Raw genomic sequence first — 14,335 nt, forward strand, 5'->3', positions numbered from 1 at the left:
GTAGACTTGTATCCAATGCATAGGAAACTTAAACCACACGCAGGAAGTCTGTTCCTCAGGGAAATGGCTGACCATCATTTTCTTCCGCTTATCCGGGAGACATAGTCCCTCCAGCGTGTCCTAGGTCTTCCCCGGGGTCTCCTCCCGGTGGGACGGGCCCGGAACACCTTCCCAGGAAGGCCTTCCGGAGGCATCCGAAATAGATGCCCAAGCCACCTCAGCTGACCCCTCTCGATGTGGAGGAGAAGCGGCTCTACTTTGAGCTCCTCCCGGATGACCAAGCTTTTCACCCTATCTCTAAGGGATCGCCCAGCCACCCTGCGGGGAAAGCTAATTTCGGCCGCCTGTATCCGGGATCTTGTCCTTTCGGTCATGACCCAAAGCTCATGAACATAGGCGAGAGTAGGAACGTAGATTGACTGGTAAATCGAGAGCTTCGCCTTGCGGCTCAGCTCTTTCTTCACCACAACAGACCGATACATCGACCGCATTACTGCAGAAGCTGCACCCGTTCCATCCTTCCCTCACTCGTGAACAAGACCCCTAGATACTTAAACTTCTCCACTTGAGGCAGGCACTCTCCACCAACCTGAAGTGGGCAAGCCACCCTTTTCCAACTGAGGACCATGGCCTCGGTTTTGGAGGTACTGATTTTCATCCCCACCGCTTCACACTCTGCTGCAAACCATCCCAGTGCATGCTGATGGTCCTGGTTTGAAGGGGCCAACACGACAACATCATCCGCAAAGAGCAGAGACGAAATCGCGTGGTCCCCAAACCTGACACCCTCCGGCCCCTGGCTGCGCCTAGAAATTCTGTCCATAAAAAGAACCGGCGACAAAGGGCGGCCCTGCCGGAGTCCAACATGCACTGGGAACAAGTCTGACTTACTGCCGGCAATGCGGACCAAGCTCCTGTTTCGGTCGTACAGGGACCTGACAGCCCCTTAGCAAAGGACCGAGGACCCCATATTCCCGAAGCACCCTCCACAGGATGCCGTGAGGGACACAGTCGAATGCCTTCTCCAAATCCACAAAACACATGTGGATTGGTTGGGCAAACTCCCATGAACCCTACAGCACCCCGTAGAGGGTATAGAGCTGATCCAGTGTTTCACGGCCCGGACAAAAACCACACTTCCTCCTGAATCCGAGGTTCTACTATCGGCCGTATTCTCCTCTCACGTACCCTGGCATAGACTTTCCCGGGGAGGCTGAAAAGTGTGATCCCCCTATAGTTGGAACACACCCTCCGGTCCCTCTTCTTAAAAAGAGGGACCACCACCCCGGTCTGCCATCCCAGAGGCACTGTCCCCGACCACCACGCGATGTTGCACAGGCGTGTCAACCAAGACAGCCCCACAACATCCAGAGACTTGAGGTACTCAGGGCGGATCTCATCTACCCCCGGTGCCTTGCCACCGAGGAGTTTCTTGACCACCTCTGTGACTTCAGCCCGGGTGATGGACGAGTCCACCTCTGAGACCTCATCCTCTGCTTCCTCAATGGAAGACGTGACGGCGGGATTGAGGAGATCCTCAATGTACTCCTTCCACCGCCCGACGACATCCCCAGTTGAGGTCAACAGCTGCCCACCTCTACTGTTAACAGCATTGGTAGGGCACTGTTTCCCTCTCCTGAGGCGCCGGACGGTTTGCCAGAATCTCTTTGAGGCCAGCCAATAGTCCTTCGCCATGGCCTCACCGAACTCCTCCCAGGCCCAAGTTTTTGCCTCCACAACCACCCGGACAGCTCCGAGCGGCCGCTTCGACAATGGCGGTGGAGAACATGGTCCACTCGAACTCAATATCTCCAGCCTCCCTCGGGATCCAGTCGAAGCTCTGCCAGAGGTGGGAGTTAAAGATCTCTCTGACAGGAGACTTGGTCAGATGTTCCCAGGAGACCCTTACAGTACGCTTGGGCCTGCTGAGTCTGTCCGGCTTCCTCCCCCGCCATCGGATCCAACTCACCACTAGGTAGTGATCAGTTGACAGCTCCGCCCCTCTCTTCACCCGAGTGTCCAAAACATACGGCCGCAGGTCAGATGAAACGACAAAGTCGATCATCGACCTGCGGCCTAGGGTGTCCTGGTGCCACGTGCACTGATGGACAGCAGGGATGGAAATTAGCACCCGCCACCAGCCAAATGCGGGTGATTTTGTGTTGTGGCGGGTAAACTCGCTTCACCTACCGGCCACCGTGGCGGGTAAATAAAAATAGCATAATTTCACCCGGACGCTTTTACGCAAGAGGATTAGTGCCAAGCAATAATAAAAAATAAATAAAACCATCTCGACATTAAAGTCATTATAATGCAAGATTAAACTCGTTAAATTTAGAGAGAAAAGTCGAAATACAATCTTGAGAATAAACTCATTAAATATCAAGAATAAAGTTTAATAATCCGTTTCATGGCAAACCACGAAACCTCGATGAATCGCGCGTAGGTGAAGCCAGCGATAACCTTGCATTTGTCCACTGGTTGTCAATTCATGTTGGACAAAAGCGAGTACATCGCGCAAATTGAACTTTTTTTTTTTTTCTATAAAGACCTAGCCGCTTGCAAATTCTCTTTTAAATAATTCTGTCATAATTAGCTAATAGTTGATAGTATTTCTTTGTTACTGAAAGAAAGTCTATGATATAGCTTGACTAATTGATCAAACTCTGCCATCAGTAGGCTATGCAATGCACACTGATCGAATGCGTTATTCTACATTTAATTTCGACTTTTTTCTCGAAATATAACGAGTTTTTTCTCGAAACAAAACGATATGACTTTATTGTCGAGATGGTTTTATTTTTTGTATTATTGCTTGGCACTAATCCTCTTACGTACACTTTAGAGGCGGCGCACATAAAAAAATGTGGCGTTACATCGCAGGCGTTAAGAGGTCCGCTGAGAAAACATCTCAGGAGGAGCCAGTGGACAAAGAGGCGAAAGTCAAAAAACATTTTTTTAAAGAACGATGGAGAAAAGCAGACAATGGGGAGTCCCGCGATTGGTTAGTTTACGACGAGACAAATCTGATAATGTACTGCTCTGTATGTCGTCAACACGCTTCACGTTGTTGGTTAAAAACAAGAAAGTGTCTGGTAAAAACATTGAGTGGCTGGTAGATTTTGAAATCCACCAGCCACAGTGGCCGGTGGACAAAAACTTTAATTTCCATCCCTGATGGACGTATGCTTGAACATGGTGTTCGTTATGGACAAACTGACTAGCACAGAAGTCCAATAACTGAACACCACTCGGGTTCAGATCAGGGGGGCCGTTCCTCCCAATCACTCCCCTCCAGGTGTCACTGTCGTTGCCCACGTGGGCGTTGAAGTCCCCCAGTAGAACGATAGAGTCCCCAGTCGGCGAACTTTCCAGAACCCCTCCCAGAGACTCCAAGAAAGTTGGGTACTCTACACTGCCGTTTGGCCCGTAGGCAGAAACAACAGTGAGAGACCTATCCCCGACCCGTAGGCGCAGGGAAACGACCCTCTCGTTCACCGGGGTAAACTCCAACCCATGGCGGCAGAGCTGGGGAGCTATAAGCAAACCCACACCAGCCCGCCGCCTCTCCAGAGTGGTGAAGTGTCCATCCTCTCTCAAGGAGTGTGGTTCCAGAGCCCAAGTTGTGCGTAGAGGTGATCCCGACTACCTCTAGTTGGAACCTCTCAACCTCTTGCACGATTTTAGGCTCCTTCCCTGCCCGCGAGGTGACGTTCCACATCCCTAGAGCTAGTTTCCGTGTCCAGGGATCGGGTTGTCTAGGCCCCCGCCTTCGACTGCCGCCTGATCCTCTCCGCACCGGCCCCTTATGGTCCCTCCTGCATGTGGTGAGCCCACGGGAAGGCGGCCTTCGGGCTGACCATGCCATTTCCTGATTTATTCATGATTATGTAAAATTGTGACAGTCTTAATGGAAATTGAGGACGCAATTTGAAAGTAATATTTTCATATAAAATAGTTCATTTTAGCATATGCATATTCAGTATTACTTTTACTAATTTAAAAGCCAGTTTGAAATGGGCATCTCTTGAGGAGGAGAAGCTGATTTCTTGTATATATTTTTATGATGAATGTTTCAAGCACTGACATTTTCAAATGTGTTTTTCTTAAAGTTCCACCAAAATTCTTGAAGTTCCATCAGTACCTGGAATTAGGCACTGGTACCCAACTGTACCTTTTATCAGTACTTTTGTAGCACTAACGTAAGCTGCGGCTGCAGCAGGGGACATGGTTTTCATGCTATCAGATATGGAACATGCTTCGGCCTTCCTCAGGTTGGACATTTCAGCTTTGCATTTCGCATCAAAAATATTGCAGCGAGTGTTGTCTGTGTCAAGTTTTGAAAAGTATATCTACACCTCTGAACGATTTCAGCTCGCTTTTGCCCTGACTCTGTTTGTGTTGAACATTAAACAAGCTGCAGGGTTGAGGTGATCTCGTTCTCGTAGTCTGGCTCTCTCTACTCTCTCACCCAGATACGCTCTCAGGTACTAAAATTTGGCACAGATTGATTTTACGTGAATCGGTACTCTGTAATCCCAATGTAATTCGGTTGGTCCCCTTAAAAGTACAGTTCGGTACCCAACCTTACTTGTAATATATGTAAATTTATACATTTTGTGCCCTCTTCTATTTTCACTTCTGATTTGATGTTAACTGCATTTCATTGTACTTTTGAATTTTATCTTTTTCATTGCAGGACAACACTTATCCCGAGATTCTCCGGTCCAATTTGGGATCTGTTGTGTTGCAGTTGAAGAAGCTGGGTATCGATGACCTGGTCCACTTTGACTTCATGGATCCACCAGGTGAGGAACTTAAATTCTTTGAGGGCTTGCCAGTCAGATGTGCTCAGCTTACCGAAATGTACCTGTTTTCCTACTTAGTGCAAATGGAGCAGTTATGCAACAGCTGCATTGCTTACACACTATGCTGTGCTGTGACGCCGAAGACCTGATGCAGGAATTTCACTGGGGTGACCCATTAACAAAGTTTCACAGCACAACTTGTAATGCTGTCTTGAGAATCAATACTTGGATTCCAATTTGGTACGATTCGGTTCAAACAGTTCTGATCTCCATTTTCAGCATGTTTGGTATTATTGATTGTACCAAGGAATAATTGTACATGTCAAAAAATCATGTCAAACCTTTACAAGAACAGAAAAGGTCACTTTCATCATGTCGAGTGGAACACCTCAAGTCATTTATTTCAGTAACCTGTGCTTTTTGATGAATAAGTGTGGAAATAACTTTACATTAGTTAGTTAACATTTCACTCTGTTCAGTCTCTGATGAATAGATGAATAGAGCAAAATGTATGTGTATGTGTTGTTCACGTATCCAGCAGAGAATGCCATGCTCACGGCTAACTGCTATGTGCGAACACATGCTTTTAGGGAAACTGTGTTAATGACAAGTAGGAGGTTAATATTTCATGTTTTTTTCATCCCTTCCAATGCTTCTTTGCTCCATTGACATTCACCTGAGTAGTATCAATCAAATTCTGTTTATATAGCAAATTTTACAAAAAGGCATTTCAAGGAGCAAAAAAGCTCCTTGAAACCTTTTCACACAAGTTTCAAATATCACTTAAACGGCCCCCCAGTGTGACTTTTTTGCACGTGATTTCAGTACTCACTCAGTGTTCCAGAGTGTCATTAAGACGTCACAACACTTCATCCAGAGCTTCCCTAAAACACCATGCTGCTTACTAATTATACATTTAATTTCAATTAAATTAGCAAACTACTACCAGCAGTAATAATGTTAAAAGGTATACTGAATAATTATTGTACAACCGTAAAAAATGCAGTCCTTTTTCTAAAGATCATGGCGCAAAAGATACTGAGCCGCTTCACTTGTCATATCAAAAAAATACACTATCAGGCAATAGGTGGTGTGTAAATCATTTATTTATGTAATTATTCACAAGCTCTCAAGAGTTTAAGACATTATGAATTCCGATTCTTGCATATTTAGTAATAGACAAATACGATGAATGATAAACTTTTTTAGCGATTTAATGTTTATATGTGCAGCCATTTACATTGCCCTGGAATCTGGGCTTGGGTGATAATCTGATCGACTTTGGAGAGGACAATTATATAATATTTTATCAAGAGCAATAACTGTGGGGACACCAAAAGTTGTGCTGTAATACTGCTTTAGTTTGTGCCATCGGTTTGCACGCTACTCTAGCTCTGCAAATTCAGCTATTGAGTGTGTGAACTCTACTAACATAAACTGACTGAATTAACCTCATGTTAGCTGCATGCAATGAGTACCTTTTCAGATGGCCGACATAAAGAGTCGCCTTGCCTGCTAAGAAACACTGGTTGATGTTACTGTAGCTAGCTTGTGGATAGCTAACCAAGTGTGACCTGTAATTCAATACAGCGAAAATGGTTATGAATGTATTTAATTGTATTTAGCAGTAGTAGTAACGAAATGTCTAACATATCCTTATTTGAACAAGTTACTGTAAGTCAGCCGACACCGACAGACTCCCTCAGATTCCCACACGCACTTTACCTACATGATATGCCACTGCTAAGGGCTGGGGGGGTGCAGTGGATCAAACCATTGTGAGGCGGGGGGGGGGGGGGGGTGGGTGGTCACAGTCTTTTGAAACTTAAAAATGCCCCAGTGTCTATAATCAGCACAAGTGCTGATGCACCACTACACTGAATTTTAAACGAAACAGCCGAGATGCAATTGAAGTGCAGTCTTTCAGCTTTAATTCAAGGGGTTGAACAAAAATATTGTTTGAAATGTTTGGGAATGGCAACCATTTTCATACACAGTCCCCTTATACCAGGGGCTGTGTACCACAATCATAAATACAATTTTCCTTTTTAATACTTTTTCAAGAATCCTTAGCAGGCAATGATTACTTCAAGTCTGGAACGCATAGGGTTTCCTCCTTGGTGATGCTTTAAAAGAGGCCTTTGCTGGAGCTGTCTTCAGTTGTGGTTTGTTTGTAGGTCTTTCTGCCTTAAGTTTTGTCTTAAGGCAGAAAGACGATCGGGTTGAGATAAGGTGATTCGCTTCTTTGACTAAAACAACTCATGGGTTGCTTTCGCAGTATGATTTGGTTCATTGTCAATCTGTAAAGTGATGCACCATCCAATAAACATTGCTGAATTTGGCTTAATCTGAGCAGACAATATATACTTATACACTTCAGAATTCATCCGGCTGTTTCTGTCACATCTTAAAAATACTCCTAGGTTCCTTTCGCAGTGTATTTTGGGTCACTGTCCATCTGTAAAGTGAAGCGCAGATGGACAGTTAATCTGGCTTCTGTCTTCTGTCACATCAATAAACACTCATTTGTTCCCATCATTCAGTACAGGTTGATCTTAGGTTGATTTCTGGTTGATCTTTCATCTGTCTGCAGAATGTTGTTCCAGAACTTGGCTGGCTTTTTTAGAGTTTTTTTGTCATTCTAATCTGGTCTTTCTATTCTTACAGCTTATGAATGGTTTGCACCTTGTGTTGAACCCTTTGTATTTGATCTTGTGAAGACTTCTCTTTATGGTAGACTTGGATAATGGTATGCCTATCTCTTGGCGAGGGTTCTTTACTTGGCTGGAGGTTGTGGGGTTTTTCCTTTACCATGGAAAGGATGCTATGTTTATCCATCACTGTTGTCTTCCATGGATGTCCATGCCTTTTTGTGTTGCAGAGATCACCAGTGCATTCTTTTCTTCTCAGAATGTACCAAACTGTTAATTTGGCCACTCCTAATGTTCCTGCTATCTTTCTGATGGAGTTTATTTTTGCAGCCTAAGGATGGCCTGTTTCACTTGCATTGAGAGCTCCTTTGACCACATGTTGTCGGTTCACATCAACAGCTTCCAAATGTGAATGCCACACCTGGAATCCACTCCAGACCTTTTACCTGCTTAACACCAGTTCCAAGGTGTTACGCTGCTATATTATTGTGCTGGGGGATATGAGGGATGTACTACTAACTTTTCTCAGTTTCCTCCAGTTTTAAATTTTAGAAGGAGATGAGGTCCTGGTCCACACCTGCGGATTACCTGGTTTGGGGGGCCTGTTGCTGTCCCTGTCCCTGTCCACCTGGTCATACTTCTGACCTAGTCTAAAATCAAATAGACTCTGGATTTAGCCCAGAGAAATGTATTTATTATTCCAATTGGACTCTTAATATCTCACCCGGCACAGCCAGAAGAGGACTGGTCACCCCTCTGAGCCTGGGTCCTCTCTAGGTTTCTTCCTAAAATTCGACCTTAGGGAGTTTTTCCCTAACCACTGAAATTCAACACTACTGTTGTTTGCTCCTTGGGGTTTAAGGCCGGGTGTCTCTGTAAAGCACTTTGTGACAAATGCTGTTGTAAAAAGGGCTTTATAAATAAATTTGATTGGTTATTTTGACCAGTTATTTTCTACAAATAATCAAAGAAATAGGCATTGTTTTCAGACCTCAAATAATGCAACGAACTAATTCATATTCATTTTTCAACAGCAAAATATTAATGTTTAACTTAGTATTGAAGAGTTCAGAAATAAATATTTGGTGTAATAACCCTGATTTTTTTATCACAGCTTTCTTGGCATATGCGTCTTAGCTACTCTGACTGTTGTGTGTGTTTCTGCTGCTTTTGACACTTGTTGCACATACTTTCAACACTCTGCTGGTGTATGATCGCCAAACGCTGCTAGAACTGAGAACCGCCAAAAACCTTGTCAACTTTTACAATTATGGACATAAAACTCTGCCTCCTTTCCTATCAGACATCCCGACATACCTCTGCCGCGCTGTAGCGCCACTCCCGCGGCGAAAGCCGGGGTAAGCTTGGTGGTTGTCTCGTGAGGCTGAGGGCCGGGTTGGTACGCCCTAATCGGGGTGGATGTGGAGCGGGACCTCGCCTTTGTATCTCTCAACGTTCGCTGGACCCTGTCGCTGCCTGGTTGGTGTCGATGGCGGGGCCCGGCTGTGGTGTTCTGGCACCGCCGACTCTGCTCTCCTCGTCTTCACTGGCGTGGAGTCAATCTGGGGAACCTGCGGCCTCTGTGTCGGGCCTCCTTGTCGGCTGTTCGCCCTGTCCCGCCAGCTCTTGCCAGATCGCTTGTGAATAAATAATTTATCCTTAAGGATTTCTTCGAATCCCGGGAACTGGATTTCCTTTTTATCTCCGAGACCTGGCTGAGTGTTGGTGAGTCCAGTGTTATTGCCGACCTTTTACCAGATGAGTGCTGCTTTTTTAATTCTCCTCGGACGTCTAGCCGTGGAGGAGGAATTGCGACTGCTTTTAAGAGTGACTTTAAATGTAAACCGTTATCGCCGTCATCCTTCACCGGCTTTGAACTCAGTTTGTTTGAGCTGGGGCATTCTAACTCGGTTCTGTGTGCTGTGGTCTACCAGCCACCCAAATACAACAGACTTTTTACCAGATTTTTCTGTATTTTTGGCTGATAATATGCCTAAATATGACCGGGTCCTTATTGTTGGAGATTGTGATATTCATGTGTGTTGCCCTGAAAACCCTTTGGCGCAAGACTTTTTAAACCTCATGGACTCTTTTAATCTTGTGCAGTTTGTACTTGGGCCTACACATGAACGTGGTCACACACTTGATCTTGTTTTATCTTACGGTTTGCCTGTTCTTAACCTGGTGGTCTGTGACGCTTTTTTCTCGGATCATATGCCTGTACTTTTTGAAGCAGCTGTCTACTGTCACAGTTAAACCTCCCGCTGCTGTTCGCAGATGTCGAGTTATTAACCCCTCCACTGCTGCTCAGTTCTCCGCAGTTTTCAGCCAAATCTGCGTCATTCCCGAGTCTGTGTGTGAGGATACAGAGGCTCTTAACTTATGGTCTCTCGACACCTGTCAAATTGCTATAGACATTGCGGCTCCATTAAAGACTAGGCAGCAGAAAGCCAAATCAGAGCCATGGCTGAATGAAGCTAGCCGCACTGCCAGACAGGTTTGTCGAAGAGCTGAACGAAAGTGGAAAAAGGACAAATTGCAATTGTCTTTTCAAATATTCAGGGATTGCTGGCGTTATTACCAATCCACAGTTAAAGAGGCTAAAAGAAAATATTTCTCTGACATTGTTCTTCTAAACTGTTGTAAACCTTGTGTGTTGTTTAAAGTTATTAACTCTGCTTTAAATGCACCACAGAATGTAATTGAGGCCTCTCCTGCTGTGTGTGAGAATTTTCTTCACTATTTTATTGATAAAGTCACGTCTACCAGATCACTTAGTTTACCTGCTGCTTCTAATCCTTCGGTGTTTGTCCCCTTCCCTGCTGTGTTTGACACGCTTGATCCTGTGACCCTGCCTTTCGTGCAGGAGATTGTGGGTCATCTGAAGCCCTCGGGTTCTCCAGATGATACTGTCCCACCCTGATTTTTTAAGGAGGTTTTTTCTACTGTTGGGCCATCTTGTCTCACGGTTATTAATAGCAGTCTGTCGTCTGGAGTAGTTCCTGTAAATCTTAAACATGCAGTTGTACTGCCTTTATTAAAAAAACCTGGGCTGGTTCCTACTATTTAGGCAAACTTTAGGCCTATCTCCAAATTGCCCTTCTCTAAAATCTTAGAGAAGATTGTATATTCCCAGCTCATGGACTTTTTAAATTAACAAAGTATTCTTAAAATCTGGTTTTAAAACATTGCACAGCACAGAATCAGCGCTTTTAAGAGTTTTTAATCTTTTTAGCTACTGACTCTGGTCACTGTGTTATCCTTGTACTTTGAGATTTGACTGCAGCATTTGATACAGTGGACCATGATATCCTCATTGCTCGTTTGGAGCAGTGGGTGGGTGTCAGTGGCACAGCACTGGAATGGTTAAGGTCCTACCTATCACATCGGACTTTCTGTGTCGGCCTTGATGACTCGGTGTCCTCCACTGCTCCTCTCTCATGTGGGGTCCCACAGGGCTCTAGTTGATCTGGATTTTCTGGCACAGTATCGCAAGCCAATTGTAAAAACTTTGGGGGTAAAAGTGGACTGTGATCTCAAATTTGACAGCCAGATTAAAGCTGTGGTGAAGTCTAGCTTTTTTCAGTTAAGGCAGCTGGCGAAAATCAAACCAATCCTTCAGAGACAACATTTTGAGACAATAATCCATGCCTTTGTTACTACTCTGCTGGATTACTGTAATGCACTTTACATAGGGGCTAGTGGGTCCTCCATTGCTCGTCTTCAACTGGTTCAAAATGCTGCTGCACGTCTTTTAACTGGCATAAGAAAGTATGAGCACATTTCACCTATTTTAGCTTAACTCCACTGGTTGCCTGTCCATTTCAGGATTCATTTTAAAATTATTTTATTTGTTTTTAAAGCCTTGAATGGCCTTGCCCCACCTTACCTCTCTGAGCTGCTTCACCCCTACACTCTTAGCCGATCTCTCAGGTCAGCTGACCAGCTGCTCCTGATGGTGCCTAAAGCTAGGCTCAAGCTCAGAGGAGATCGAGCGTTTGCCGTTGCAGCTCCAAAACTTTGGAACGGACTGCCTCTGCACATTAGACAGGCCTCCTCTCTGTCTAATTTTAAAACTCTTCTTAAAACCCACTTCTTTTCTTTGGCTTTTAACACCAGGTAGAGTGTTGATGTTATGTGCATATTTGCAAATTTTAATTGATGTTTACTTATTTAATTTTATATAAAAGAAAAAAATTGCATTTATTTTTTATATTGGGTACCTCTGTGCTTTTATTGTGTTATCTATTTATTTTGTTTTATATTTTGTGCAGCACTTTGGAAACCTTGTTTGTTAAAATCGTGCCATATAAATGAAGTGGATTGGATCCACACCTTGATTGACCTGGCTGTGTGGCAGGGAGCATTGGCCTGCTGGAAAAAACTATTCTCAGAGTTGGGGAACATTGTCAAAGCAGGTGTTCTTTCAGGATAACATTGTACTTGGCTTGATTCATGTGTCCTTCACAAAGGCAAATCTGCCCGATTACAGCCTTGCAGAAGCATCCCCAGATCATCACCGATCCTCAGATTCTTCACAGTGGGTGTAAGACACTGGTTTGTAGGTCTTCCAGGTCTCCGTCTAACCATTAGACGACCAGGTGTTGGGCAAAGCTGAAAATTTGACTAGTCAGAGAAGATGACCGTACTCCATTCCTCTAAGGTCCAATCCTTATGGTCTTTTGCAAACTTCAGCCTGGCTCTTCTTTGTTTTGGGCTTTTCTCTAGCTTTGCACGACTTCAGCCCTACCCCTAGAAGCCTGTTTCGATCCATCCTCGCCATGCATTTCATCCCAGCTGCTGTTTTCCATTCTTTTTGTAGGTCACTTGATGTCATCCTATGGTTGTTGAGTGACATTCGAATGAGTTGACGGTCATCTAGGTCAGTGGACAGGCATTTTCGCTCTCTGCCATTTAGGAGCTTTGTTGTCCCGAATGTATGTTGCTTGACCGTGGTCTTATGAACCATCATCTTTGAAATGTTCAGGGTGGAAGCAGACTGATGCTCACTGTATCCCTCTGCCAGTAAAGCCAGAATTTAACCCTTTTCCTCACTCAAACCCTTTCTTTTCAACTCTTTTGTCATACTGAATGGTAATTTTTTTAAATTCAAATTACCTTTGAGGTACTTCTTGCCATCCAGCTGGTCCTATTGCAAGAGGATAGTGTTGACCACCGTAGTGGTTTTTATACTTTTTTTCTTGTTTAATTCGATTTGGTTCAGGTAGTCACCTAATCTGTACCTCATTTAGTAAAATGAGGTGTGCCTGTTTTGGAATTTAACAGACACTGGAATCGAATGGCTGATTTAAGAAAAATTAGGAGTGATCTCAGTGTTTTTGATATCTTCAAACTCTAAACTCTACAGCATTACACTCTGCCCTGAGAATGCTATGTGAGAATGCTGTTCGTAGACTTTTGCTCAGCATTTAGTACGGTCGACCACTCAAGGCCGGTCAACAAACTCCATAACCTATGGATCAGCCCTGTAACTGGACTTTGGACTTCCTTACCAACAGACCTCAGTCTGTCAGGTTAGGCAACTTCACCTTGTCCACCCTGATTCTGAACACTGGTGTTCCACAAGGCTGTGTGCTGAGCCCCCTCCTGTACTCCCTCTTCACCCGTGACAGCGTTCCTGTACACAGCTCCAACATCATCGTCAAGTTCGCAGACAAAACCACGGTGGTAGGCCTAATCAGTGACAATGATGAGTCAGCCTACAGGGAGGAGGATGGTGTCTTGCGGCATGGTGCGCTGATAACCTGGCCCTCAACGCAAAGAAAACCAAGGAGCTCATTGTGGATTACAGGAAATGTAAAGGCTCCAGTCACGCCCCAGTACTCTTTGATGGCATTGAGGTGGAGCGTGTGTCTAGCTTCATATTCCTTGGTGTCCACATCTCTGATGACCTTTCCTGGTCTCTGAACACCTTAGCCCTGGTCATAAAGGCGCAGCAGTGCCTTTACTTCTTGAGGAGGCTGAAGAAGGCCCATCAGTCTTTCAAGATCCTTGTGAACTTCTACCGCTGCATAATCGAGAGCATTCTGACCAACTACCCCACAGTGTTGTTTGTTGGTTGCTCGGTAGCCGACTGGACGGCCCTGCAACTGGTGGTGACAATCGCCCAGCGCATCACTTCCAGCCATTTTAGACCTCCAGCACAAGCGGTGTATGCGTAGGGCGTGCGGCATCGCCAGGGACCCTTCACACCATGCCACAAACTGTTTGCCCTCCTCCCATGAGGGAGGTGGTACAGGGTTCTCGGTTCTCACAGCAGCAGGCTCAGGAACAGTTTATTTCCATCTGCTGTAACCTTGTTGAATTCTGTGACGTCCCATCGCTAACTATGCCCACCCTCTGCACTACTAGACAATTCTGATAAGATTTTTCAGTTAATGTGTCATTGCTGCTATTGCTGTATTTCATTTGCACATGCCGACTTGCACTTTAAACTTGCTCCTTAACCTTGCCCACATTGCATGTTTAGAACTGCCACTGTACTTGCATTTTCACTTGTTACATACATGGTTCCATACAAATCTACCTCGGGATCCTCATTGCTGCTATCCCTGCATTTCAGTTGTACATGCTACCCTAGTCCTTTAATTTGTCTTTACTGCTAATTAAGAATGCCATTGAGAATTGCCACAAATATTTTTGCCATCCGCGTAAGCTGAGTCGGTCTAGAAGAGCAAATGTCATTGACTGAATGTCTGACTGACTACCCCTTGTTAAATAGTGTTTATTTTCACTTGACAAAAAAGTCAGTTATCGTCACCTTTATTGATACAGTAGTTATTATATCAATGTCAATCACACATAGCTAATAAGCTGTTAAAATGGCCAGTGGCAAAAGCCATACAGTTCATAGAT

The 14,335-nt window shown here is 44.7% G+C and overlaps 1 protein-coding gene across 2 annotated transcripts in view; it reads left to right on the plus strand.

The window, feature by feature from the left end:
- LOC105005986 (pre-mRNA-splicing factor ATP-dependent RNA helicase DHX15) overlaps positions 1-14,335 on the plus strand; it is a 60,003-nt gene that overhangs the window by 23,086 nt on the left and 22,582 nt on the right. For both annotated transcript variants that reach the window (XM_010864272.3, XM_010864273.4), the window contains exon 9: positions 4,700-4,808. In XM_010864272.3, coding sequence (XP_010862574.1) covers positions 4,700-4,808 — 109 coding nt within the window. The remainder of the gene's footprint in view (positions 1-4,699; positions 4,809-14,335) is intronic.

Source organism: Esox lucius, chromosome 25 (genome assembly GCF_011004845.1).
Source record: "Esox lucius isolate fEsoLuc1 chromosome 25, fEsoLuc1.pri, whole genome shotgun sequence".
In the NCBI taxonomy this organism is placed as follows: Eukaryota; Metazoa; Chordata; class Actinopteri; order Esociformes; family Esocidae; genus Esox; species Esox lucius.